Source organism: Ptychodera flava, chromosome 1 (genome assembly GCF_041260155.1).
Source record: "Ptychodera flava strain L36383 chromosome 1, AS_Pfla_20210202, whole genome shotgun sequence".
Taxonomy (NCBI): domain Eukaryota; kingdom Metazoa; phylum Hemichordata; class Enteropneusta; family Ptychoderidae; genus Ptychodera; species Ptychodera flava.
Window position 1 is genome coordinate 36348093 of NC_091928.1, and position 26029 is coordinate 36374121.

At 37.2% G+C, this 26029-nt stretch overlaps 1 protein-coding gene across 1 annotated transcript; it reads right to left on the reverse strand.

The window, feature by feature from the left end:
• Positions 1 to 2459: 2459 nt before the first annotated feature.
• On the reverse strand, positions 2460 to 25669 carry LOC139136373 (cytochrome P450 20A1-like). Its single transcript, XM_070704099.1, has 12 exons — positions 25535 to 25669; positions 23731 to 23810; positions 23198 to 23367; positions 21702 to 21847; positions 18260 to 18427; positions 17196 to 17262; positions 16163 to 16342; positions 10565 to 10688; positions 9767 to 9881; positions 9178 to 9242; positions 7296 to 8283; positions 2460 to 4337 (listed from the first exon to the last, which is right to left on the reverse strand). Exons 1-11 carry the CDS (start codon positions 25628 to 25630, stop codon positions 8031 to 8033), a joined length of 1464 nt encoding a protein of 487 aa, XP_070560200.1. The 5' UTR covers positions 25631 to 25669; the 3' UTR covers positions 2460 to 4337; positions 7296 to 8030.
• Positions 25670 to 26029: the final 360 nt, after the last annotated feature.

The following is a 26029-nucleotide window of genomic DNA, read 5'->3' on the forward strand; positions in this document are numbered from 1 at the left end:
TTGATATTTATCAGATCAATATCTGCAGCTGGTTCCATCAATTTGGTGCAATAATTTCAGAGTTATATCACTAATTGTGAAGTTTATTAAATATGTAAATGAAACCTTAAAGGCCAGGGACTTGATACCCGAGACCAAATTAATCCCTTTCACCTTTGACATTCACTGGCGGGATCGAATGTTTATGTCTGTGTAAATTACGGCCACGATTAGTATTCACAGGAGACTGTAAACAGGTCAATATGTTGACATGCAAACAACAGATTATACGTAAATGAATATGACGGCGGAACCAGTACACTGAGAAAAAACCGCTTCATGAAGCCGGCGGTGTTTGGCGCAACAACAGGGATACTTCAACAATAATGACAAAGGTACAGTCAATCCAAGACGCCGCTGTAACTGACTTTATTACGTTCAGAATTAGGCTTACCCAGGGCCCAGGCTCCAACTGTACAATTATTGAGAATTAAAGAGTTATATCACTAATTGCAAAGTTCATTAAATATGCAAAAGAACCTCAATTAACCTCTCACTACTAAGTGCTTCACAGAACAGTCAGATAACTGTCAGATCAGTATCTTCCCAGATTTCATTAAATTTGTTGCAGTTACTTTGGAGTTATATGACTAATTACAAATTTCATTAAATATGCAAATGGGATGTTTCTTAACTTGAAACTGCTTAATGCTTCTCAGTACAATTAGATATCTATCACATCAATATTTGTAGAAGGTCTCATAAAAATTAGGTGTAGGAATTTCGGAGTTATATAACTAATTGTAGAAGTTTATTAAATATGCAAATAAACAAATGATTGACTTAACACTCAGTATCATCATAATGTTCTGAGATTGTCATCAGTGAAAATTTTCATGAAATTTTGTGCATTATCATACAACCATGCCCATATCGCTTCATCCAAGTGACATTTCAAGGTAAACGTCGAGATATGCACGATAAACGTCATCGGTTATGCAGTTTTCCCGAACTACAACAGCAGTTTGTTGGTAAACAACGTAAACAAACAAAATGGCTGCCGTTCCCCGCCTGTGAGTCGATGTTGCCGACGTAAAAAAAATGAAGAGCTTCGAGGAACACGGGTATTTCGGTTGCCAAATCCGGAATATCATGTTTAGTCTTGTTAGGTTTTCCCCATGGTTTTTCTGTTAAATTTCTTGTATTTTTGGACTAGCTCTAGCAAACATTCTTTCGTTTGCACGGAGCCAGCACTGTATACAGTCTACCCCCGAACAGGTAGCGAGCGCGTGGCATGACAGCGATGTCGCGCGCGCGACGACGGTTGGCATGACAACTCTCAGGGTAAACGTACGACGGCATGGCATATTGCACTTTTAAAGGTTTCTCCTGTATGACAATTTTTGAATCAGTGCCTTTTTTCTTTGGGTTCATTGAGATATGGAAGACTTGCAGCGATGTCGCGCGTGATGTTGACTTCATCGTATAGTTTACGACTGAAACCTTTTCACGTTAATTATCCGATATTTACGCGCAAGGCGTGATAAAGTAAAGCTTCAAAATTTAAGGTTTTTCGTCCTATTGGTAAAGTTCGGGGGCATGGGTATATGATAAATCGGTTATTACTCAATATTGCCTGTTCCTTGTGTCGTGCCAGCATTCGTGTCATTTGTGCTGTGTCAGACCCTCGATTTCGTCTCGTGTCTGACACAGCATAAATGACACTCATGCTGATACGAAACAGGAACAGGCGATATATTGGGTAATGACCTCTAAGTATTTCTTGAAATATGCCTACACTGTCATTACTGTCTCCAAAGGAAATCATTATATGAAAAAAATGAATTGTCATAACTTCAGTAATATGCAACCCACACTAACCAAAATATAATCAGTTCTTGCCGTTAGCCTGTGGTACCTGTCAGTCTGTTAAATCTGCTTTCAATGTGTTCAGTCATTCTTGAGTTATCTTGTAAACAGACACACACACACACACACACACACACACATACACAAGCACTGACAGACAAACAGACAGAAATCGCTACAACATTAGCTCGTGTATGTGAACATTTGAGCTAAAAAATTGCGCTTTTTGGCTAAGAGCCTGTATTTTACATGTACCCTCTCGAATATCATGGTCATATTTGAACCGTCCCCATAAAGGCATATTCTAAGTAAGGTTCCTCTGAACGGGTCTTCTCTCAAACGAAGTTTCAAGAGTTGGATCTCATTGGTTTTGAGTCGAGATGACGGAACTATTGTAATAGTTACAGTGTCACACACATTCTATCAATAGGAAAATTACACACCCATTTCAACGTCGGAGCAGCGAAAATGTAAAACCTCCTCTCTGATTAATGAAATGGACAGTTCCTGTGTGTTGAATACTTGGTGACATACGGGAAAACATTAAATCAAGAGTGTACGGTAGCTCCATAAATTAGCATAACTGTAAAAATCATAATAATCCAAACTGCTTTTGAGTCATGAACATTCTGTTATTTTATTATACACCGAATGTAGAGTCAGTGTTATATTATGAATTATGAATTATAAGTACTATTAACGTGGTAAGTATAGTTTCCATATGAGAAATCAACGGGTAGAAAAGCTATGCCGACTTTGAAAATTTGATTAATCGGCTAACTTCAATTTTAACTAAAGGCACTACTCTTCTCAGCGCAGGACGTTGACACTGGACCGGCATTCATAATTTGATAACAAGCGTTGTCAAACTGGAAGTTACGCGACTTAACCTGGAGTCGGACACTCCCCTAAAACAATAATAATAATAACAGAACCTTCAACGTAACATACTGTGTGGAAAAATTCCATTCAGGTGTAAATGTTACCTGACACAAAGAAATTATGGAAATAAGATTTGCACAACACAAGACTCAAAATGATTAACCTGAAAAGCAGAAGGGCACAGTACACAAAAAGTAACGTTTGCTGCAATCGCATTCTTGTAAACTGCTTTTGTTTTTGACATTTTAAACTCAGCAAACTCACAGCGGTAATACCTCTTAGGGAACGAGCAAAATTAATAGCAGAAAGACGGAAGAAATTGGAAGGCTCCGGAAAAACTGAGTGTTGAAGGGGGCATGCAAATGAGTACCACTTCCACTTTATGAAACACATACCGCTAATTACTCTACATGAAGCAGACTACCATTCTTTTATAAAACCAGTTTTCTAAAATTATCCTATGAAACTACAGTTTACATGTCTGATTATCATAATTACCTCACGTGTTCATATAAGCTAATTTAATGGCGATGTTTGTCTCTCTGTTCGTGTGTGTGTATGTGTTAGTGTGTTTGTATGACTGTCTGTCGTTTTAAACGATAACTCAAGAACGCTTGAACGAATTCAAGTCAGATTTGATAGACAGGTACCATATGCCAATTCGAGAACTGATTAGATATTCATTAGTGTGACTTGCATATTAATGAAGTTATGAAATATCATTTTTTTTAATATAATGGTTTCCTATTGAGACAGTAATGACCTCACTAAATTCCATGATACTTTTAACAGATGACAATCTCAGAACATTATGGTGATACCGTTTGTGTCATGTCAGTTATCTGCTCATTTATATATTTAATTTGTAATATGCCTCCAAAATTCCTACACCAAGTTTGATGATACGTGCAACAAATATTGATCTGATATATCTCATTTAACTAAGAAGCATTGGGCAGTGTAATGGTAATAAATAGCTCATTTGCATATTTAATGAAGTTTTGTAATTAGTTCATATAACGCCGAAGTAACTGCCTCAAATTTGATTAAATCTGCTGTCGATTCTGATCCGATGGATATCTAACTGTGATGTAAAGCATTTAATAGTGTGAAGTTAATTAAGGTTTCATTTACATATTTAATGAACTTGGTAATTAGAGAAATTACTCTAAAATTCCTGCACCAAATTTGATGATACCTGCAATAAATATTAATCTGATATATATCTAATTGTACTCACAAGCATTTGGCAGTGTCGGGTTAATAAATAAAATATTTGCATATTTAATGAACTTTGTAATTAGTGATATTTCTCCAAAATTACTGCTTTAAATTTGATGAACTGTGCTACAGATGTTTTGATAAATATCTAAATGAAGCATTTAGCAGTGTCAAGTGTATAAACAGCTCACTTACATATTAAATAAAGTTTTTAATTAGTGATTTAACTCTGAGATTACTGTGCGAAAGTTGATGAAACCTGCTACTTAAAATGATATTACAGATATCTGATTGTTCCGTAAAACGTACTACTCTTAGTGAACCTGTTGTAAAACACATGAGCAAATTCACTTCACATCTGGTGTGTGCATATGAAAACTATAATGCTGACTTAAAAAATGTGGGAAACAGATATGAACTGTAAATGCTCACGTGTTTCATTATATATTGAAGCACGGTCCGGACCGTGATTGAAGTTATGTGTAAATTTGAACCTTTGCCACATGTTTGCAACTTCATCGAAATTATTATGATCAACATAATGAACAATAATCACCGCCGATTAATTCTAAAAGGTCATGAAGTATACAAATATGTAATTAGCTGAAATAAAAATATTAAAGTAATTTTACTGCTCTTATTGTATCACCACTTTATCTAGCAAGTGTAATTACCGTTGGCCAAGTCCTTCAAGTCATATATGCCGAGCTGTGAAAGCTCATTAGATATGCAAATTATAAATAAGCTGACATGAAAATGTGAAATGACTTTCGATATTGTTTGATCTAGTACCTGGTATAATCATCAATGTACATGCATGTTTTGCCAACTTTGATCAAGTAAATCCGGTATATATCCCTAATAAGCAAAGTTAATTAAATATGTAAATTAGGAAGTGGCTTTAGTATCTGCAATATGTGTAGCAAATTTTGTCAACTTTGGTCAAGTCAATTCAGACATATATCTCTGATTAGGAAAGTTCATTAAATATGCAAATTAGGAATTGGCTGAAGAGAAAATGCTTGATGACTTCAATAATATTGAATTATAGAGTCTTTAATATACATAGTAAGTTTCATCAATTTTGATCAAGTCCATTAAGATAAATATACCTAATTATGAAAATTCATTTAATATTAAAATTAGGTTTTGGCTGAAGTAAAAATGTCTTTTGACTTTCAATAATGTTATATCACAGTATCTTTGATGTATATAGTAAGTTTCAACAACTACAATCAAGTTAATTCAGATATATATCCCTAATTGGGAAAGTTCATTAAATATGCAAATTCGGAATTGGCTGAAGTAAACATGTTTAATGACTTTCAAAATGTTGTATCATAGTGGCTTCAATACATGTAGCAAGTTTCATCAACTTTGGTCCAGTCATTTCAAATATATATTCCTAATTAACAAAGTTCATGAAATATGCAAATTAGGAATTGGCTGAAATTAAAACGCTTAATGACTTTCAATAATGTTAAATCATAGTATCTTTAATATACATACCAAGTTTGGTTAATTTTGATCGAGTCAAATCAGACATATATCCCTAGTTAGGAAAGTTCATTAAATATGCAAATTAGCATTTATCTTTCATGTCACCCTTAATGGTTCCCACTGCTGATATATCTTGGTGTGATCAACATTTGCAGCAAATCTCATAAATTTTGTGTAGTTGTTTTAATAAATATCCATTTTTTCTAAAATCATTAATTATGCAAATGAGCAAAAAGTATGCAAGCCAGACCCACCAAAAACTAATCAGTTCTTGCCATTTGCTAACTGAATATATGTACCAGATTTGATTCTGATCTGATAAGCCGTTTTTGAGATAATGGACCAACAGACAGACAGACAGACACACAGACGGACAGACAGACAGACAGACAGACATCGCTGCGACATATGCCCACGTGTGTAAACACGTGAGCAAACCAGATATGAACTGAAAATGCTCACGTGTTTCATTATATATTGCAGTTATGTGTAAATTTGAACCTTTGCCACATGTTTGCAACTTCATTGAAAGTATTATGATCAACATAATGAACAATATTCACCACCAATTAATTCTAAAAGGTCATGAAGTATAAAAATATGTAATTAGCTGAAATGAAAATATTAAAGTTCTTTGACTGCTGTCATTGTATCACCACTTTATATATAGCAAGTGTAATTACCTTTGGCCAAGTCCTTCAAGCCATATATGCCGAACTGTGAAAGCTCATTAGATATGCAAATTATAAATTAGCTGACATGAAAATGTGAAATGACTTTCGATATTGTTTTAACCTGGTATAATCATCAATGTACATAGCATGTTTTGCCAACTTTGATCAAGTGAATCTCAGAGGAAAGATCATCGAAAATGCAAATTAGGAATTGGCTGAAGAAAAATTGCTTAATGACTTTCAATAATGCTGTATCATAGTATCTTTAATGTGTATAGCAAGTTTCATCAACTTTGATCTAGTCAATTCAGATATATATCCCTAATTATGAAAATTCCTTTAATATGCAAATTAGGAATTGGCTGAAGTAAAAATGTCTTTTGACTTTCAATAATGTTATATCACAATATCTTTGATGTATATAGCATGCTTCAATACCTAAAATCAAATTAATTCAGATATATCCCTAATTAGGAAAGTTCATTAAATATGCAAATTTGGAATTGGCTGAAGTAAAAATGCTTAATGACTTTCAAGAATGTTGTATCATAGTAGCTTCAATACATGTAGCAAGTTTCATCAACAATGGTCCAGTCAATTCAAATATATATCCCTAATTAGCAAAGTTCATTAAATATGCAAACTGGGAATTGGGTGAAGTTAAAATGCTTAACGACTTTCAATAATGTTAAATCATACTATCTTCAATATACATACGAAGTTTGGTCAATTTTGATCCAGTCAAATCAGATATATATCCCTGATTAGGAAAGTTCATTAAATATGCAAATTAGCAACTATCTTTCATGTCACCCCTTAATGCTTCCCACTGCTGATATATCTTGGTGTGATCAACATTTGTAGCAAATCTCATCAAATTGTGTGCAGTCGTTTTTAATGTATATCCGTTTTTTTCTAAAATCATTAATTATGCAAATGAGCAAAAAGTATGCAAGCCAGACCGACCAAAAACTTATCAGTTCTTGCCATTTGCAAACTAATCTATGTACCTGATTTAATTCTGATCTGATCAGCTGTTTTTGAGATATCGGACCAACAGACAGACAGACAGACAGACAGACAGACAGACAGACAGACAGACAGACAGACAGACAGACAGACAGACAGACAGACAGACATCGCTGCAAAATAGCTCACGTGTGTGAACACGTGAGCAAAAAATGTGGGAATGAGAAATGACAAGAATAGTCGAATATTATCATGGGGTACATAAAAGGTACACAATGGGCTAGGGAAAAGGACGGTAAAGCAAATTATCGATTTAACAGATACAGCTAGTTTAAAATCAGTTTTTCATCCTCATTTCATCATAAAATTCAATATCATATTTGTTGTACACCTAAGCACTTCTGATTACCCCATTAAAGAGGAGTAAATTTATATCAGTTTTCAAAAATATTTAATGCAGTTTGTACCATAGACTACAATGTATAGTCGGCCTCAATTTATAATAATTTGTCAAACATATACCAATGCACAGACATAGCCAGTTTAGTATTAGAAAATTTTGTTCAAGGTTTGCACCCTAATAGTTTCTCTCCCCCTGACGTTAATTGTGCTCGTTCCCCTACAACGCATGCCTACATACAAAAATAATAATACATGTGTCAACCTATCTTCTTTGTCTGCATCAGGAAATACATCTAAATCAATATCAATAGTACAGCAAAAAGACAGCATGTAGTAGAAAAAAAAACACATTTACAATCGTTACTGGCAATCCAAAAAGCACGCTAATAAATAGGCACTGTAACATGAACGAAAACAACAGTTAAACCAGCAGTTCGGAACAGTCATTTGATGCAGTCCGTTTTGGATTCCTCTTGTAAGTTACATCATTCGCTACACCATTTTCGATTTGTGAAGATCTGTGCTACGGAGTTGTCACTCTCTTTTTTCTAACGTTATCTTAATTTCATCGCTTGGCAATGTAATGAGACCGTAATTTCGCTTTATATTCTGACCTTCCACCAGATGAAATTTGAACTTTCTACAAAGTGTTGCCAATAGCACAAAAGCTTCGGCGTCGGATACACGATATCCCGGACACATTCTCTTGCCAGCGAATCCAAATGGAGAAAATGTTAACTTGTGACGCTTTGCAACTTTTTCGGGGAGAAATCGGTCCGGGTCGAACCTGTGTATGAAATTGAAGTAAGTTTTATTAATCAGAGGTCATCGATAGCAAGCGAGTGTTTAATTTTCTGCTTTTCGAAATTAGCGAGACTTTACAAATGTATGCACAAATAAAGTTTCATCACGACACAGCATATCACATGCTTAGCCATCCAGTTTTTGCTAATTATTCTCTGCTTAGGGCCCAGGTCGTTTGGTTTAGAGTACAAACCTTCGCCTCGGAATGATTTGGCATCGACTGACTTTATAAGGTAATGATGTATTACATGAAGATCAATATGTTCACAAAATTATATGTGTATGTTATCACAGTGGTTAAATGACCGGTCGTTACAATATTCTGTAATATGAGTTCACATGACTTTTCAACTTGTTAAAACCTTTTGTCCTGAAAGGGAGGGCAGTCATCCATCGAACGTCACAATACTGCGGGTGTCGCACTGTTTTTTCGACGGTCGGTCAGCCACTTTCAAATGTCTACAAAAACGACTGATCACTTCCTATATCACGTGCTTCCGTGTCCTGTCAGAATGAGTGTCAGTTGTAATGCAACGTACAAAGCAAAAAGAATTGCGGCAAAGGAAAAGCGACACGAGCCCTTGACACATATTTTGTCAATCAGCAAAGATATAAACTTTCCTGGAATATTTTTCCATGATCGCGATCCTGCGGTATCGCGCAAGTTTGGAAATAGATACCCATATTACCTAATCGCTAGCTGATATTGAGAACGACATGTTTTCCGTTTGCTGGATTCGGAAAATTTACATTTTGGAGTTGACTTAACAAAGTCGATACTTTGAAAAGTGCACAAAAGCTTAAACAAAGTGATGTAACTTTGAGAGTCGGAAAGTCCGTCCCGGAGTGCAATCTACGTTTTATAGTTCAGATATACCTTTCTGGGACGGGCCATATGGTCTTGTCTGCCAACACAACACCCAAAGCGTGTACTACTCCAGTCTGGAAAGACGAAGGATAAACGTATAAAAACACAATTTATCATACATTAATATTGTAATACATTAATATTGTCGAAAACGTATTTAAGGTGTATTTTTCATTTAAAATAGTATGCGTTTTGAACGTAGAAGACTTAAACGTTTGCTATAACTTTCCTCGAGGAATCTTTCTTTCGTTCTCTTTCAAAATCAAGAATAAAAATCAGGGGTCGCCGTGCAAATTTTAGTACCAGAGGAACAAAATACCAAATTTTTGGGTTCAAAATGGCTCATATCCCTTTGTTTACTCAATGCGAAAAAAATTATATATAGATTTTCTGAATAAACTCTGACAATAAAAGTTTTTCTTACGCCATGGTCTTCAAAATGATCGCCAACAAGTGGTAGATCAGAAAATGGCAAAAATTTGAAAGTCCGAATATATGTACTCGGAGGTGCATATTTAGATTGACTTAATAAGACTTATGCTACGCATTTGATACAGTTGCCCTCAAATGCAAATGTAAAACTCCTAATACGTCTTACTCCTTTTGGAATAATGTAATCTAAGACTTTCATGTCCTCTTCGAAATTCACCCTTGCAGCAAATGGGGCAAATACAGCACAGCGTAGGGTTTCATCCAGAACTCTCTTGAGGTATCTGTTAAAAAGAACATTTGGCATCTTTTTCACCTTATGGTAAACTTTTTTACTGCAGGCCGAGACAGTAAATTGTCCGTACGCAACAAAGCGGATATACGTTTGCTAGATATTGCGAATAACTTTTATGTACAGAAAACTGTTTAAGCAAACTTGACTTGACGCAATCCAAAAGAACTTGAGGAATATCTACTGACAAGATTACCATTTTAACAAAATAATGTAATCGCTAAGAAAAGTTCCATTATGACATGTAGAAATGGAAAATAATTTCATTTGACGGTCGTGTATGGAACTTTCAATGTAGCCAAGGTAATTCTCTCTGGGACATAAAATTAAGCAGTACATTTATTATAAGCTAGCACACACCATGTACGAGGATGGGTGAGCGAAAATGCAACATGATTTCTTCAAGATGCAATTTATGAAATCAATGACAACCTAAAATCTTTTTATTTGTGCATCAAGCTAAGGGAGTGTACATGCATTAGACTCGTGTGTTTATATCATATTTGAGTAAAGTACGCAATAAAGAATCTTGAGCGGTAAATGAGAGGATAATACAAAATCTCCGAATCGTTTCTTTTGTGATTGAGTATTGTGCATAGAAACTCTAGATCCTTGATATGTATCGATTAATACTCGTCTGAAAGTCGAGAAATACTTATATAATAGAGTGATTACCTTAACTGACTTTGGTTTTGAAAATCAACATTTCGTTCATTCCCGAGGACTTCGACTAGTTCTTCGTGAAGTTTATCCTGTATTTCCATGTCCCGTGCCAAAAAGTATATCGCCCATACAAGCACTAGGAGAAAGAAGTTGAATCCAGGGTGACATGTAAGTTTATTGGAGCATGAAGTCTGATGAGTTTAAATACGAACAATAACTAGTGTCTTGTCAGATTTAGAAGCTTTGCTAAAGTCACAGGGATGGTATGCCATATAATCCGCAAGTTAGAGATGTTTCATATCCATCATATTAGCAGCAATAGACATATACATCTTCATTACATCTTTATCATTACCATGCAAAGCTTGTAAAAATCAGCCACTGCATCAAAATCTAATAATACAGATAAATTCACATTAATGTGTTAAATGTGTTATAGAATAATGCACGTAAATTCACATGAATCTACATGAATACAGGTGTAAAGCAATTTTTGGCAATTTTATATTTTGTCATCTGTTTCTTGCTGTCTTAATGTGTTTTTCCCCTGTTGTGTTTTTTATATTTTTTTAATGTACATATTGTATTTTTCTTGAATCTCGACAATGTATGAGAGGAATCTTTGGCTCAACAGTGTATCGAGTTTAAATAAAGTCTTATAATGATAATAATAAAGTAAAACCTGTCTAAACTGAACCCTACAGAGACTGAGAATATTGTTTGGTTTGGAGAGGTGTTTGGTTTATTGAGGTCCTTTTAACATAGAGTTCTATTGCAATACGACTTTAAAAAGGGTTTACTTTAGACAGGTTTCCAGTTTCGACAGAGTTCGGTTTAGACAGGTTTTACTGTAGTACAGGCGGGCTGAATACAAGCAATGGACTCTTGACTGTCTTCATCAGTGCGCTATTCAGCTAAAATACAGACAATAATCTATGCTAATACTGTAAGAATTATAGGGTTTTCATGCAGTGTGCCTCTGTATATATAATAAATCCTAGTACATCGACGTAACCAATCTTGTTAACACATGAGAATATGTGGTTTCATCAAATAATGTGAATTGTTGTAAAGGTTAGGGCGATGTAACAGGAACTTTATCAAGGATAATAATATTGAACACGCATGTATGTTAAGGCACGGGTTTCACACTTTTAAAATTCTTTTAACAGTAGGTAAGGAGCAAGTTTTTTAGAAAGTTCTGATCGAAATAACTTTAATGATGGCAACAATAAATTTCTATCAGTATGTATAAACAAAATTTTAGCAAATATTTAGATTTTGACCAAGTCAGGTGACTAAAAGGCTATATTTGCCCGCCGAAATCACATATGGGATATAATAACTTATTACACCTCACTCATTCAACGTTCACTACCATTGGTTAAACACGACTCACGTGACATGTAAAAGAACGTGATGATGCCCTCTGCCAACGTGATGATGCCCTCTGCATTTGATATTACATAGGTGACGTCATTTTACTTACTGCGCATCCTTTCTGCGCGTAACAAATTGTCGTTCGCTTGTACTTGCTACTATCGCTGCGAAACGTCATGCAGAGCTGTCACCGGCACAGTAAGACGATATTTTGATGCAAGTAAACAGCAAACGAACGAAAATGGCAACAAGGAATGCAATTTCTGTGTTCAGCGACTATGCAAGCAACAAATTTGGATACGCGACCGAGGAGATCTGCAAACTTTCAGCGGCAACCCTAGACTTGGCACTGACAACATTTTACACTGAGGTCCGGACTCATGCAGAAAGGCGAACTGTACTCGAAGAAGTTTGTTCGGTGTAATAAAAATAATAACACATGAGAGCTAGGGCAAGATCACGATTTTTTGCCTGCCCTCGGGCTGGTGGTCATGATCGAAATATTGATGATGCCCTCGCCTACGGCTAAGGCATCATCAATATTTCGATCATGACCACATCCCTTGGGCAGGCAATAAATCGTGATCTTGCCCTCGCTCTCATGTGTTATTATTTAAATATTTCAACTTCGAGACAAAAGATTATTTAAACTAAATCATTAGTGTGCGTGTTATATATATATATATATATATATATATATATATATATATATATATATATATATATATATATATATATATATATATATATATATATAATGGAATAAACTATTACCCAGAAAACACAAGACACAAGGGCTTGGCAGAACGAGGCAGGGTCACCTCACTTAAATTACAGATGACCTGCAAAAAGGGCAACGAAGACAACATTACACTTTGAGGACTGTGATAAAATAGTGAAATGCCCACCGACTATCTGTAGGAGGATGGGTGTGGATTTCAAAAAGTCAGATGAGTTGCAAGCAGCCGGCTAACTCGCGCAGTTTCGAGTTGAAAGGTTACAACTCTAAATAATTATTTGCTTCCTCTGAGGGCGCTCTATACAAGCGCGACCCCATAGGGGCACAAGGGCACAAAGGGGCAGGATCACCTCATTTATCACATGTGACCTGCAAAGAAAGGGCAAGATGGCCAAGCCCTGTGCACGCTAATTTGAAAAAGCAAGCGTAAAGACTCAATCTGAAACAGTTTACGGACAGAAATTTCAGCAATAAAACAACGTGAAGCGTTTTAATCGTTGAAAATCCAACAGTCTCAAACATCATAGCATGTGATTATGATGTACCCCCAAAAATGTTCAGAGCATGTGATTATTGACTGGTTAACTCTATATGGAACGTATGAAACTGTTAATACGCTCTGAGACTTCCAATCCTTTGGAAAATGGGATCTCTAGATAAAGCAGATAGGCTTGTGTCTTCCAGTCACCATGTGATTCTACTAGTTCCCCGGAAAAATGCGCAGAACATGCTATTATTACACCTCACGTATTATTCAGGTACTGTGATTGGCTGAACCTCCCTCACGTGATATAGAACAAAAAGTGATAGAACATGGCTTAGGTGATATAGCCTTGTCGCGTGCAGTGATATAGCCCGCTACCACGTTCTGGAATACCGCGCGTCCTTTCTGCGCATACCACATCATCGCGTACATTTGCTTGGTATTTTCTGTAAAGCAATGGCTTTTGAAAAGGTACAAGAAATAAGCTCGACCTGAAGTACATGACGACGTTTAGTAGATTAAACGAGAAAAGCTTGAACAACACTGTCTTCGTTTTTAGACGTTAATTCAACTTCATGTAGCAGTGCGATCGAGCAACAAATAGAACGTTTTACTGTGGTGAGTCTCGATCGACACTTGACTGCATTCTGAGCAAAGTTTCGAAAAAAAGTGTTTGTTCGGTGTAATAAAATTAATAACACAAGCTAGCACGGGCAAGATCACGATTTTTTGCCTGCCCTCGGGCTGGTGCTCATGACGGTAATATTGATGATACCCTCGCCTTCGGCTCGGGCATTATCAATATTACCGTCATGAGCTCCATCCCTTTGGCGGGCAACAAATCGTGATCTTGCCCTCGCTGGCGTGTGTTATTATTTAACTGTTGCGCCCCTACGACGGAAATCATGGCCGGAAAAGTACTCAGACTGAAAACAGGCTATATCACGTAGGGAATGGAGTTTAGATGTGAAACTTGCGTGGGTCAATGTGGATGACCCGGACTGACTCGCGTAAACTAAGGTGCGACCCGAAAGGCGCGATACAGACAGGACGCCGAGGGAGGACAGAGAATCATGATGACCCGGCATGCCATGTGGTTCAAATGCGTTACCCTCAGCGTTCAATGTTGGCCGCATGGGTGTGGGCTCGGGGGCGCTATTACCCACAACATTATCTGTGCCATGACCCTTATCATCTGTGAAAACTGAATCGTTACTTTGAGAAAGATATGCTCTGTTTGTCATTTGTTTGTCATTTGAAGTCAATGCCTCTGTACATGGACCAGTGTCCATGTCTGCTGTACCATAATGATCAAGAAAGCAGTACCACATGAATGCAGTAGATCGTTTGGAACGAACCTTGTGCGCTCATTGGATGATAAAACAGGAGTATGAGACTGACGCTTTTCAAGAGCACCGAATGAATCTTCACAGTAATGCTTCTGCAACTGATTCACATGCAAATTATAGTAGTGTTACGTTGACCTTGCCGAGTTACAGGTGGCAAGGACAGTTGGTAAAATACATTCTATATCTGATGATACAATGTGAATGCTTTGATGTTCAACATCATCTTTAAAATTAGACAAAGGCACATGTATGCATTCATTCTCTAGATATTCTTGACTGCTGTGTGAGGCAGGTAAACCCTCATCACTGACTGTTAAACAATTACATTTCAATAATTATGTGTGGATGCTGGAGTCATGGAAACGTCGTAGGGGATGGTCATTTTTCAGAAACACATCGTGAGCTTTACGGGATCTGGTCCTATTCCTGACCTGGTTTTGCTTGTCTCGTTGTTTAGACTTTTCTTCTCTGAACTTAGGGGTCGTTGTATATACATTTCAGTTTGGAGTGATTTTTTAAACTTTGACATCTACCGCTTGGCGCGCTCGCCAGAGTTCGGGGTTGGATCACAGTCACTCGTGGTCTATTCAGCTCTGGGACTATTCGCCCCATGTACTCACGTCTATGGGGCGAATAGTCCCAGAGCTGAATAGACCACGAGTGACTGTGGTTGGATTGATATCCATACGCACTGATAATGATTCTGGCCCACAGCGAAGTTCGGCTTTGATATTGTTTATCTCTTCCTTCAAAGCTCTCAATTCTGATATAAACTCGAAGGTGACATCTTGAAAGATAACTTGCTCATTACGGTCGGCACTGACGTCTGGCAGTGGAGTTTTCTTCCCTCTCGTCTTTCACCGAGGTCTGGTACCGTGGCCCCGGCCACTTGGAGTAGATGCCGCCTTTTTCGCAACTACGCTCAGCATTAAGACGTGGATAATTTACGGCCATTGGCGCGAAAGAGATGAGTGCAAAAGTTAACCTAGGACTCGTCTTTACTCTTTTTTGAAACCGTGTAAGACTATGGCGCTTGAACTGGCTTGGATAGTGTCGAGGTAACGCATGCAAAGTTTAAAGAAATTGAAAAACTCAAACAAGCTGCAAGCAGCCTGCTAAATCGCCCAAGGTTTGAAGTTGAAAGGTTAAAACTCTGAATCTCTAAAATCGCGCTCCCAGACGGACACAGTGAAAGCCCTTGTGAATAACCACTGACAAATTCAAAATCATGAATTTTCCATGTCAAGTTTTTTCTTCAAAAACCTAAAAAAGAGCAACCATTTATATTTCCTGGACATTTTCAAATATTTCATAGACTTTTCAGATTTTTATCCAGTTCATGGTGTATGTTCTGTTGAATTATAATTGTTCTTTCATAAGATGCAGAAGAGACGGAGATTTTGAGCATATATGTGGACAGTTTTTAAAATGTACGAATTTAGAGGGGAAATTTAAAGTTTTAGTCACGTGACTGTGTCAGTCAACATTATATATATTCTATCTGTTTAAGGATAACAGAACAAAGGAGGTGGCAAAATTTAAATCAATCCTAACACTGACACTATCCCTTAAAAAAATACAGTCCGGCGTGTTTCCTAAAGTGTCCCATGCCTTAACATACTTGCGCGAATATTCAGGGGAATATTTTAGTTACTTACTGTAGGCAGTAGTATGGTAACCACCGAGGAAGAACAGGGAAGCTTCACTATACAATAGTTCGTCAGTTGCGCAGAAATCAATGAGCACGTCGAGAAAGTTCCTGTCTTCCTCCCTCAGTGGAGGATTGTCACGTCGGTGTTGAATTGCTTCTTGTATTAGTCCACGCCAGGCATTCAAGGCTGAAAAATGGAGCAAAAATTTAAAGTTAGGTTTTCACTAATAGTATCACTCGTAACCTTGGTAGTTTTCCCGATGGCTTGGTTTGTTCGTCTGTTTGGTTTATTGTGTTCAAAACACTAAACGGATCAAATATGGATGACCAAGATAAAAAAAAATGCATAAGAACGGATAAAGGTTTATTTAGGCCAGCAATATTTAGGCTCAAGGTATATTTTACAAGGCATTACAAAACCATGACTAACCACCATTCTTATAAATGACAGACCAAACAGGATGTTTTGTTTAACTCGACATTGTGTTGCAGGGTGTACTCTTGATTGAATAAATTGCATCGCCTAATAAATGTTGGATTTGTTTAGGGACTTCCCTGGTAAACATTAAGGAGATACAAGGATGTGATGTACATCCATCAGATTAAAGAACTTATAATTTAGGAAATCTACCCATATCTAAATCCATACTGGCTGTCATACCCTCTTCTATAGTTTGGCCGATAAAATTAGCATGTTAATATAAATATTTAATGGCCGACTTTGCGTCTGTAACAACGTTTGACAATTTGCTAGGTTTAAGAATGAAAGTGCAGATCGCCGTCTTTCTAAGAAGTTATTTCAAGTAACGCCTTCTTTGAGATCACAATTGCGTAATCTTCGAAATAGAAGCCGTTTCAATAAGCATGTGCACCGTATGTTAATATTATATCTTATAACGAGCATCATACAGACTCCTGTGGAAGATCCCCCGCTGGTATTTGAATTGTAGCCTAAGTAGAAGCTTGGATTAGGTTTGAGATCATGGTTACAGCCGTGGCGGTTTGTTGTTGAGAGTATAATACAACTTTAATATACAAACCCGTATTGAATTTCTCTTCATTTGCAGGTCCAACGTCAGACATCTTCTGGTTAAGCGCCTCCATGGTCTGGAAAGGATCATGAACAAAGGTAAATGCTGGCCTCGATCTTAGTTTGATGGGCAGTGAAATTCGTCCACTTTAATCCCCTAAACTTTCACTAACTGGTTTCCTACCAACAGATAATGAAGCTTCTTCAAATAATCTATGGTTTAAGTGACATCGTTGATAACGATAGCTAATTCGTTAGCTAATTCGTTTTTTTTTTATTTGGATAATACCAGTGCATAATTTACAAATTCTCTCCTTGGTAGTAGCTAGGTAGTGTGACTTTCGTAAGAGCTATTAATTTACACCTGCGTCTGTAACCTAGGGAGTTTCGTCATACAGTAAGTTACGGTATAAGAGGACGCGGAGTCCGATAACTTTGACGTGGAGTACAATAACATTAGGTGATATCGGACGCTATTTGACCTTTAACCTCGTAACACCCTTACGTCCACACGGGGAAAAACAAGGAAAGATTTTACGGTATTTACAAACATATTGCTTCTTAACATTGAGTATATCATGCAATGAATAGTGGCCAGTCCAACGCCTGTGAGTTTGAGTATGATTATGCTGCTGACGTCCAATTTCTATCACTCGTACTGCGCTGCGTGGTTTGAAATCACGTTCTGTGCGTTTAGCGAACGCGCTGAACGCAATCCCCTCTGCTGGCCATCACTCAGTGCAGCGCGCATCCAAAAACACCTGAATTTCGGCTTTCTGTCTGGTAAAATTGGACTAACAAGGTGTATTATAATAAATTAATCGCAAAATACCGGGATTTTGTCCGTCTCGGACAATATCTCCACTCCACGATGTACTCGGACATAAATACCGATATTGTTTTGATAACCTTATATTATCGCAATTGTGATTCTCTATGTACTCTTACTGTGTACCTGTAAACCTAGTGTAATACCTTGAATCCGATCTGCACTAAATTGCAGTGCCAACAACATTTCATATAGGTCCCTACACCCTCAATTATCTGCACAATATGTAAGGCAATTGCACTTACTGTCTCGTAGGTGTCGCGGAGCTCAATGACTTTCTCTTCGTCTTTGAAGAAGTCACCATAAGACACCCTTCCGAAAGCCCTGCTTACATAAGATGATAAGTGCGGTTGCAGAGGTATAGTTTCACCCGAAGGAATGAAGGAAAGGGTCTCCACTGTATCATTAGCCACCTTTGGAAAGAAAGAACAGTGTAAGTAACCAGCGGCAAGTCAATAGTTCGGAATACAGGACGGACGGACGTACGTACGTACGTACGTACGTATGTATGTATGTATGTATGTACGTACGGACGGACGTACGTACGTACGTACGTACGTATGTATGTATGTATGTATGTATGTATGTATGTATGTATGTATGTATGTATGTATGTATGTATGTATGTATGTATACTGTTCTTTTGTCTAAATTGATTAAGCTAGGAATCAATACAAATTTAATCAAATGGGTTGCACACTTCCTTTTCAACAGAAAGCAACGAGTTGTGATAGATAACGCCATATCGAGTTGGAGAACTGTTATCGCCGGAGTACCTCAGGGTACTAAACTTGGACCATTTTTGTTTGTACTTATGGTCAATGATATTCATACTATAATCAGGAACTCTCACTTTATCTTTATGGATGACACAACCATATCAGAACACTTCTGCCACAAGAATATTACAAATTCAACTCTACAGTCAGACCTTGATGAAATTTACAAATGGTCTCAGAGAAACAAGCTTAAGATGGAACTGAACATTAAAAAGTGTAAAGAAATGAGAATAGTGTTTTCAAAATCTGAAATATTCATTCCTCCACTGAACATCAACAACGTTACTTTAGAAGTTGTAACTTCATACAAAAGTCTTGGTCTTACATTACTTGACACGCTTAAATGGGATTAACACATTGATGATATTATATCTAAAGTCAGTAAGAGATTACATTTAATAAGAGTATTATGTAGATATGGGGCAACAACGGACGACCTAAAACGGATTTACATTTCACTTATTAGATCATGTCTGGAATTTTCTTGCATAGTTTGGGAAGGTTGGCTCACCGAGAAATTGAAAATGGCGATTGAGAGTGTCCAGAAAAGAGCACTTAGAATCATCTTGCCTTTCTCTCACTATGACGATGCTTTAAAATGTTTGGGAATTGTGAGTTTAGAAGTCAGGCGTAAACAAATTTGTAGAAAATTTGGGTCTGAAGTAACAAATGAACACCACAAACTACATCACTTAGTGCCAAATATGTCCTCTGCGCTAGGTGATTGGGTGCCGTGCGTTGTGGGTTCGAGTCCCGGTTGATACCATCGTATTTCTCTTTCCCGGGTTGATAGCTCTGCTGGTGGACAGAATTGTCTCCGAGGCTATCTTCCGCCCGGTGTAAAGCGTTGTATTCATTGCTTCGCTTCGATATAGTTTGTGTGAGATGTATGATAGCGTGTGTGCTAGCGTGAGTGCTTCACGAACTCTACGGCGAGTGGAGAGGGCGCAGTCAGAATTGTAACATCCTTAGCTCGGTTATTGAACCAATCTTTATTAGGATTGGGGATTTAGTCGAGCGGTTTGTCTGTTGTCCTCTGCGCTAGGTGATTGGGTGCCGTGCGTTGTGGGTTCGAGTCCCGGTTGATACCATCGTATTTATCCATTCACATGGTTACGAGACCCGACATAAGAAAAGATAAACCTTTACATGTAGGACCACACGAATGGAAAATAGCCCCATTGTACATTGTATTAGATTGAACAATCAGTCATCATGATGTTGTAATGCTCTGTCTCCTTATTTAACAACGCATTTATCAGTCAGTGTTTTTTAGATGTAATACTTTGTTTTATTTTATTTTACTCTGTCAGTGTTTTTACACGCAATAATTTATTTTATTTTTTATTATTCAGTAGGTGTTTTTTAGATGTAATACTCCTTTTAATTTCCCTGTAACTCATACTTTTTTACCGTCGGTCACCTTTTGAGTGTTAATAATAAACCAGTATGTATGTATGTATGTATGTATGTATGTATGTATGTATGTATGTATGTATGTATGTATGTATGTATGTATGTATGTATGTATGTATGTATGTATGTATGTATGTATGTATGTATGTATGTATGTATGTATGTGTGTGTACGTATGTAGCATGCATGCATACATGCAGGCAGGCAGGTAGGTAGGTAGGTAGGTAGGTATGTATGTGGTATGTAGGTAGGTAGGTAGGTAGGTAATGTATGTATGGATGTATTTGTGTATGTATGCTATTTTCATCTACGTGTCTTTCACGGGTGATTTAAGGTAAAGGGCGACGAATTCGGACGCGCACACGCTTTAGAACGTTTCTGCGCAGACTTAACTCCAGCCTGTCGCAAATGGGTTACTTTGTAGCGCATGTATTTAACATCACCTGTCATTGTTGAAATTGCGCTTTTACCTAATTTTTTTGACCCAGTCTCTTAGAAATACATGTGACCTATAATTTTGTCATTTTTTACCCCCTAGGAAGCTGATTTTATTCAATACGAGCGAAAAATTAACATTTCTCTCCCATTTACATGGCGCATATTACCCATTCACCTGGAGATATTGTAAAAAGTAGCGTGGTGACACCCTTTTATTAAAAGTTTAAACTAAATGGTATTATGTCAGGATTTTATTCGCCAAGTTTGCTCAAAATGACACCATTCAAAGCGACAGGAAGAAAGTTCGAAAATTATGTAGTGATATAATTTCGATATCGTCATTTTGTAATCGATACTTATGTAAAAAATTCTTTACAAACATCATGAAAACTATACATTCGATAGATATGGATCTTAAGTCTTGGTATTTATTAAAATTAACTCATTTGCTAAGCTTTTATAATTGCTTTCTTTAGATTAAGTGAATTATATCATTTTTATTTATTTCTAACGACGCCATTTTAACGTCCGTTTCCATGGAAACGAGCGTGGTGACCCCCATTTTTTATTTTATTTTTGCACTTGCACAACTTCAAAGAATATTTGTGCAAAGTTTCAAAAAAATGACACCACAACTTAATTTTGACGTAATTCGTAGTACTTCACCTTAAGGCAGGGAATTTGGCCGAGCTTTTTCGACTGTTATGCCTTCGCTATGTGACCGGATGTTGTACGTTGTTGGTTCGAATCCGATCGAAAATCTAATGAATTTGACAGTGGTGTCTAATTACATACATTTACGCAATTACTTGAATGTTAGTATTTGTAACTATGAGCATGTTTATATGTAGATAAATATAACATGAAACTTGTAATCATTATATGTTCTACCCGGCGTTTTGAACGCACTGTTCAAAGATGTTTTGTGTAGAAGTGTTTTAATTAGAAAGTTAATGTTTGCTCCTAAAGATTCCAAACCTTCTCGTGACTTATTGTAGAGGAATCATGGAGACTGCTATTTTCACTTACATGACTATAATTCGTACTATTTTACCTCTTGAATACATTTGTAGTAATTCTTCACGGCCTCATTTTGGAACGCAACATCATAAATCTTCCGCCTGTGTTTGCCTTCTTTACCATTGGTTGTCTGGAGGCTGATATCACCGACTAATGGCGTCAGAAAATCAAACAGCTCAACTGCAAGGGGGACAAATCAGTCATTTTGAAATTTTTAATACGTTTTGAAATGTTCACGTACTTCATTGTCTTCACTGTTTTATTTCCATCTCGAGTAATGGCGATGTTTAACAATGGCATTTATTAATCTAGCTGTAATATCGCAACGGTGCTGTGGCGTATCGATCGCGCTCGGGTCAAGGGTCATCACCACAGAATCGCTACGAGCCACCATATAGACTTTTTGGTAGCTACTAAGCACCATTTTACAAGTGGTATAGCCACAAACTGATGACGTCAAATCGCCAAACACAAAACACAGACGCTTTGTAATTATGGCACTGTGTATAGTGCACGGGAATTTGACGTCATCAGTTTTTTGCTATAACACTTGTAAAATGGTGCCCTTTACTACAACACAGATCGGTGTCGCTGATTTAGCTCATAAATAATGAAGTTGGTTCATCTTTAAATAAATCAAACTGCACCTACTCTATCACTGACTATCTACGACTCACCTCATCCTACTCCTGCTTACTAACTTGACTGTGACAACAATGTATTTTCAATCATTTATTAGTGGGCCGTCGACGGTTTCTGCTCGAATTTGAACTTTTGACCTCCGGCGTATTCACTACGTTTTACACGAGATCGAGCGGGCAAACGTCGCAGAGTCCAGTCCGTCGACTGCTCACAGGAAAATGGTTATTTATTCAAAATGGATATTTATTCGAAGATTAATAGATTTCATTATTTTGCGAAATTAAAATCAGCGACACCCATCGGTGTCCTAGTAAACTACCAAAAAGTCTAAGGGGTGGCTAGCAGCTATTCTGCGGGGATTACTCTTGTCCCGAGCGCGATCGATTCGCCACAGCACCGCTGCGATATCACAGGTATTGTCAATAATACCTTATCGCAAAAGGAGGCAGTAACGTGTCTGACACCATGGCATTGGCTTTGTACATTTGGTTTGTCTCTTTTGTTCTTGCTTTTAAAAAGTATAACATTAGAAGAGCTCCTCAAATAAACCTTAATGCGATTAGCGCCTCTTTGTGTTTTCTGTCTCGTTTTCACTTTTAAAATACCGTTTAGTTTAAAAGTATCCGCACGATTTAGCATAACTTTTGTTTATATTATTTACAAGGAAAAAAGATCAAATTTGATGATCTGTATCAGTTCTCGTGCGAGCTCGCAATTAGTGCCACGCTATGGTTGCACTTCACAAAACTACAGAACCATGTGTGTGACCATTATGTCAGCTTCTCTGTGATAATTACACAATTTGAACCCACAGAAATATTGCTAAATAATATAAAGCGTGTTAATCCTGATTTTGTCATGGAAATATTTGGATGGTAATTCACCTACCAGGTCTGTCAAATAGCTTGATGTGATCCTTCCAGGCTTCGGGTGACGCCAGACTGACGTAATAATGCTTACCATACCAGAATGACGCAATATGGCCATATTTGTCATGTAACTTGAATAGAAAGTCGGGAAAACCACCTGCTTCCGTAATGTCTTGTAAATTGCCATCCCTAGTTATGAAAATATAGTAGTATTTGAGAGCTGGTAACATGGTGATCATTTTTACGGTATGCAAGTACTATAACATGATAAATGTTTGTTACTTGGAAAAAAACAATTCTTCGATATAGGTAGTGATTCAATTCTATTAGCTCGAAATACTTATTTATTCTTTTTGCTACTACGGCAACGGCAAACGCTTTTGAACAACATTCACATTACAATGGCATCGCGTAAACCATGATACCAGGAACCGAACAAAAATACGGAAAAATTATTAGGAGTGACAGTTATCTTGTCAAATACACATTCCATCGACAGAACACAATCAAATTAACTGTCTTAACTTGCAAAAAAAAATTCGATAAACCTACTCGGGGTGTCGTTTCTCCATTCCTGGTATTTTCTTCACTGTTGTCAATTTTTCTTCAGCATTTGCGACTTTGTCATCACCCTGCAAAAACGTGAGTGAAGGATTAGTTTCTTTGTTGTTTGTAAAACATAGCATGGGAAGCAATTTTGAATTTAAGTCAACTGATTTGGCTGAGCGTTAAAATCCGAAGAACTGTTACATTTAAATATAACCCATCGAACATGTTTGCCAGTTCATCAAAAATAGCTCTAAATGCAAAGTTAAAACTTCAGGCATCTTCAAAAATGTCTGAAATTTCCCATCTATCGGTTGAGATCTCAAAAGTTTGGTGCATGCAGTGTATGACGTTATTGTTTTGCTGAATTGCTTGTGAGTCAGACTCTGTTTCTCCCTTGGTTTCAACTGGTTCAGTTCAAAACATTTCGCGACCCTAAGTACTAGTTACGAGCCTAGGCTCTATAATACCTGGAGACATAAACACTGGCTTGTAATATAGATGTGGCTTTAAAACTAATCTCTCAATCCTCCTTTGAATTGATACATGTGTGGCTCTAACGCTCTTCTCTCTACAATACTTTGTACTGTGCGCTACCCTTCTACAGACTAACTGACTTCCGTGAACTCATTAATCTTTTAACACCGGTTTCATTTAGGCTATATTCGTTACGATTCGAACTAATTTGAATAATTTGATCTTCATATAGGCCTATTTCAAATTTCTCAAACGTTTTTGGTATCTAGAACTGCATGTTACATTATTACAAATTACTCATAAAAACAAGTAGATGAAAATACATTTACAGGTTATAGGGACATTATTTCACCGTCCTATTATCCCAAATTAGTTCCAATCGTGTTTCGTATAGTCTGTCAAATGTGTCACTATTTTTCGATTATGCAAATTGTTCAAAAGAAGTATGCAATAGTCAAGAACATTCTTGGACTTATACAGTGGAAAGACAATGGAAAGTCACCGATATCTTGCAAACGTTCACCCTCTGCACCTGGGACCATTCCCGTTGGCGTAATTTCGGAGGTTATATTCAAGCTTTGGAAAAGACATACATTCATTAGTTGTTTCCATTAATTTAAGCAAACAGAACTTGATACTACTGTATTTATTCAAAATTTTAGGATTTAGTTGCCAAATTTTTGTGTTCATATATAGTATTTCAAAAAATGTGAAAATTTCACAAAATTTGACATTGTTGGAGAGGAGTTAAATGTTTCTGATATGTTGAAATCAGGGGAAAAGGAACCAAGGAAGGATTTGCATAAATTAAGATACATTAACATTCATTTTCGCCCGAGCTTAATACGACTGCTTGCCTTTACAAAAGAAGTACAATCTATTATTTTTATATTTAGTCAATAAATTTATGACAATTGAATTTCTGCAAAGAAAAATTTACTAAGCAATATACGCTGTATTATTAGCAACAGCGCCACCATAGGTCGATCACTAACTGCACAATGTATTAGACGCTCACATGTTGCTCTAGAACTATGGAATTGGCGAATTCTTGAAGGCCAGGAAACCCTACCACTTTATGCTTCCCACGAAACTTGAAGCTGATCTATATCCTCAGTTGGTAGGTACACGGTGAACGTCCCTCCTTCGTAGATGAGAATTCTATGACAGCTGAGAGAATGTTCGCCGTACACATAACCACAAGCGACTGTACAAGTGCCCGTAGCATGCGCAGTTAATTGGTAGCCTTTTCCCCTGAAAGATCACACATCAGAGTGAAAGCCGTACAACTCGTACACGAAATGGATTCAGTAAAGATTACAAATTAACGTACCTTTGAAAATCGAGCTGTGAAGATTGGTCTAAGGCATTGGTATAGAATCGAAATGACAACGATAGCCACGGCGAATAAAACAGCTACATTCGCCATCTTGTTTTACTGTCACATATTTAACGTCCCTGGAAATACCGTTCACCAGGTCATGGGTCGTCCGTGTGAAGGTCACTTAACCTTACATGATGTGGGTTGATAAGTTGAACCGTCATGGATGCTTGCTGTAGTCGCAATTCACTAGAGGTGTCAAACATTTTGAGCATTTATGCTGGGCTCCCTGATCAGGCTGCTATGCAAGCCTTAGAAAGCAGACTTGAATTAATCAAACTTGATCTAGCCAGGCCAATGGCATCAGCTGAACATAAAATAACAATCATGAGAGAGTATGCAAATTGTTAATTACTGATTAGATGCTACATATGCGTCAAGGCGAAGTGGGAAAATGTTCCGGTTGATGACGCTGAACAGGGGTACTGTCTATTGACACCCGGGTGT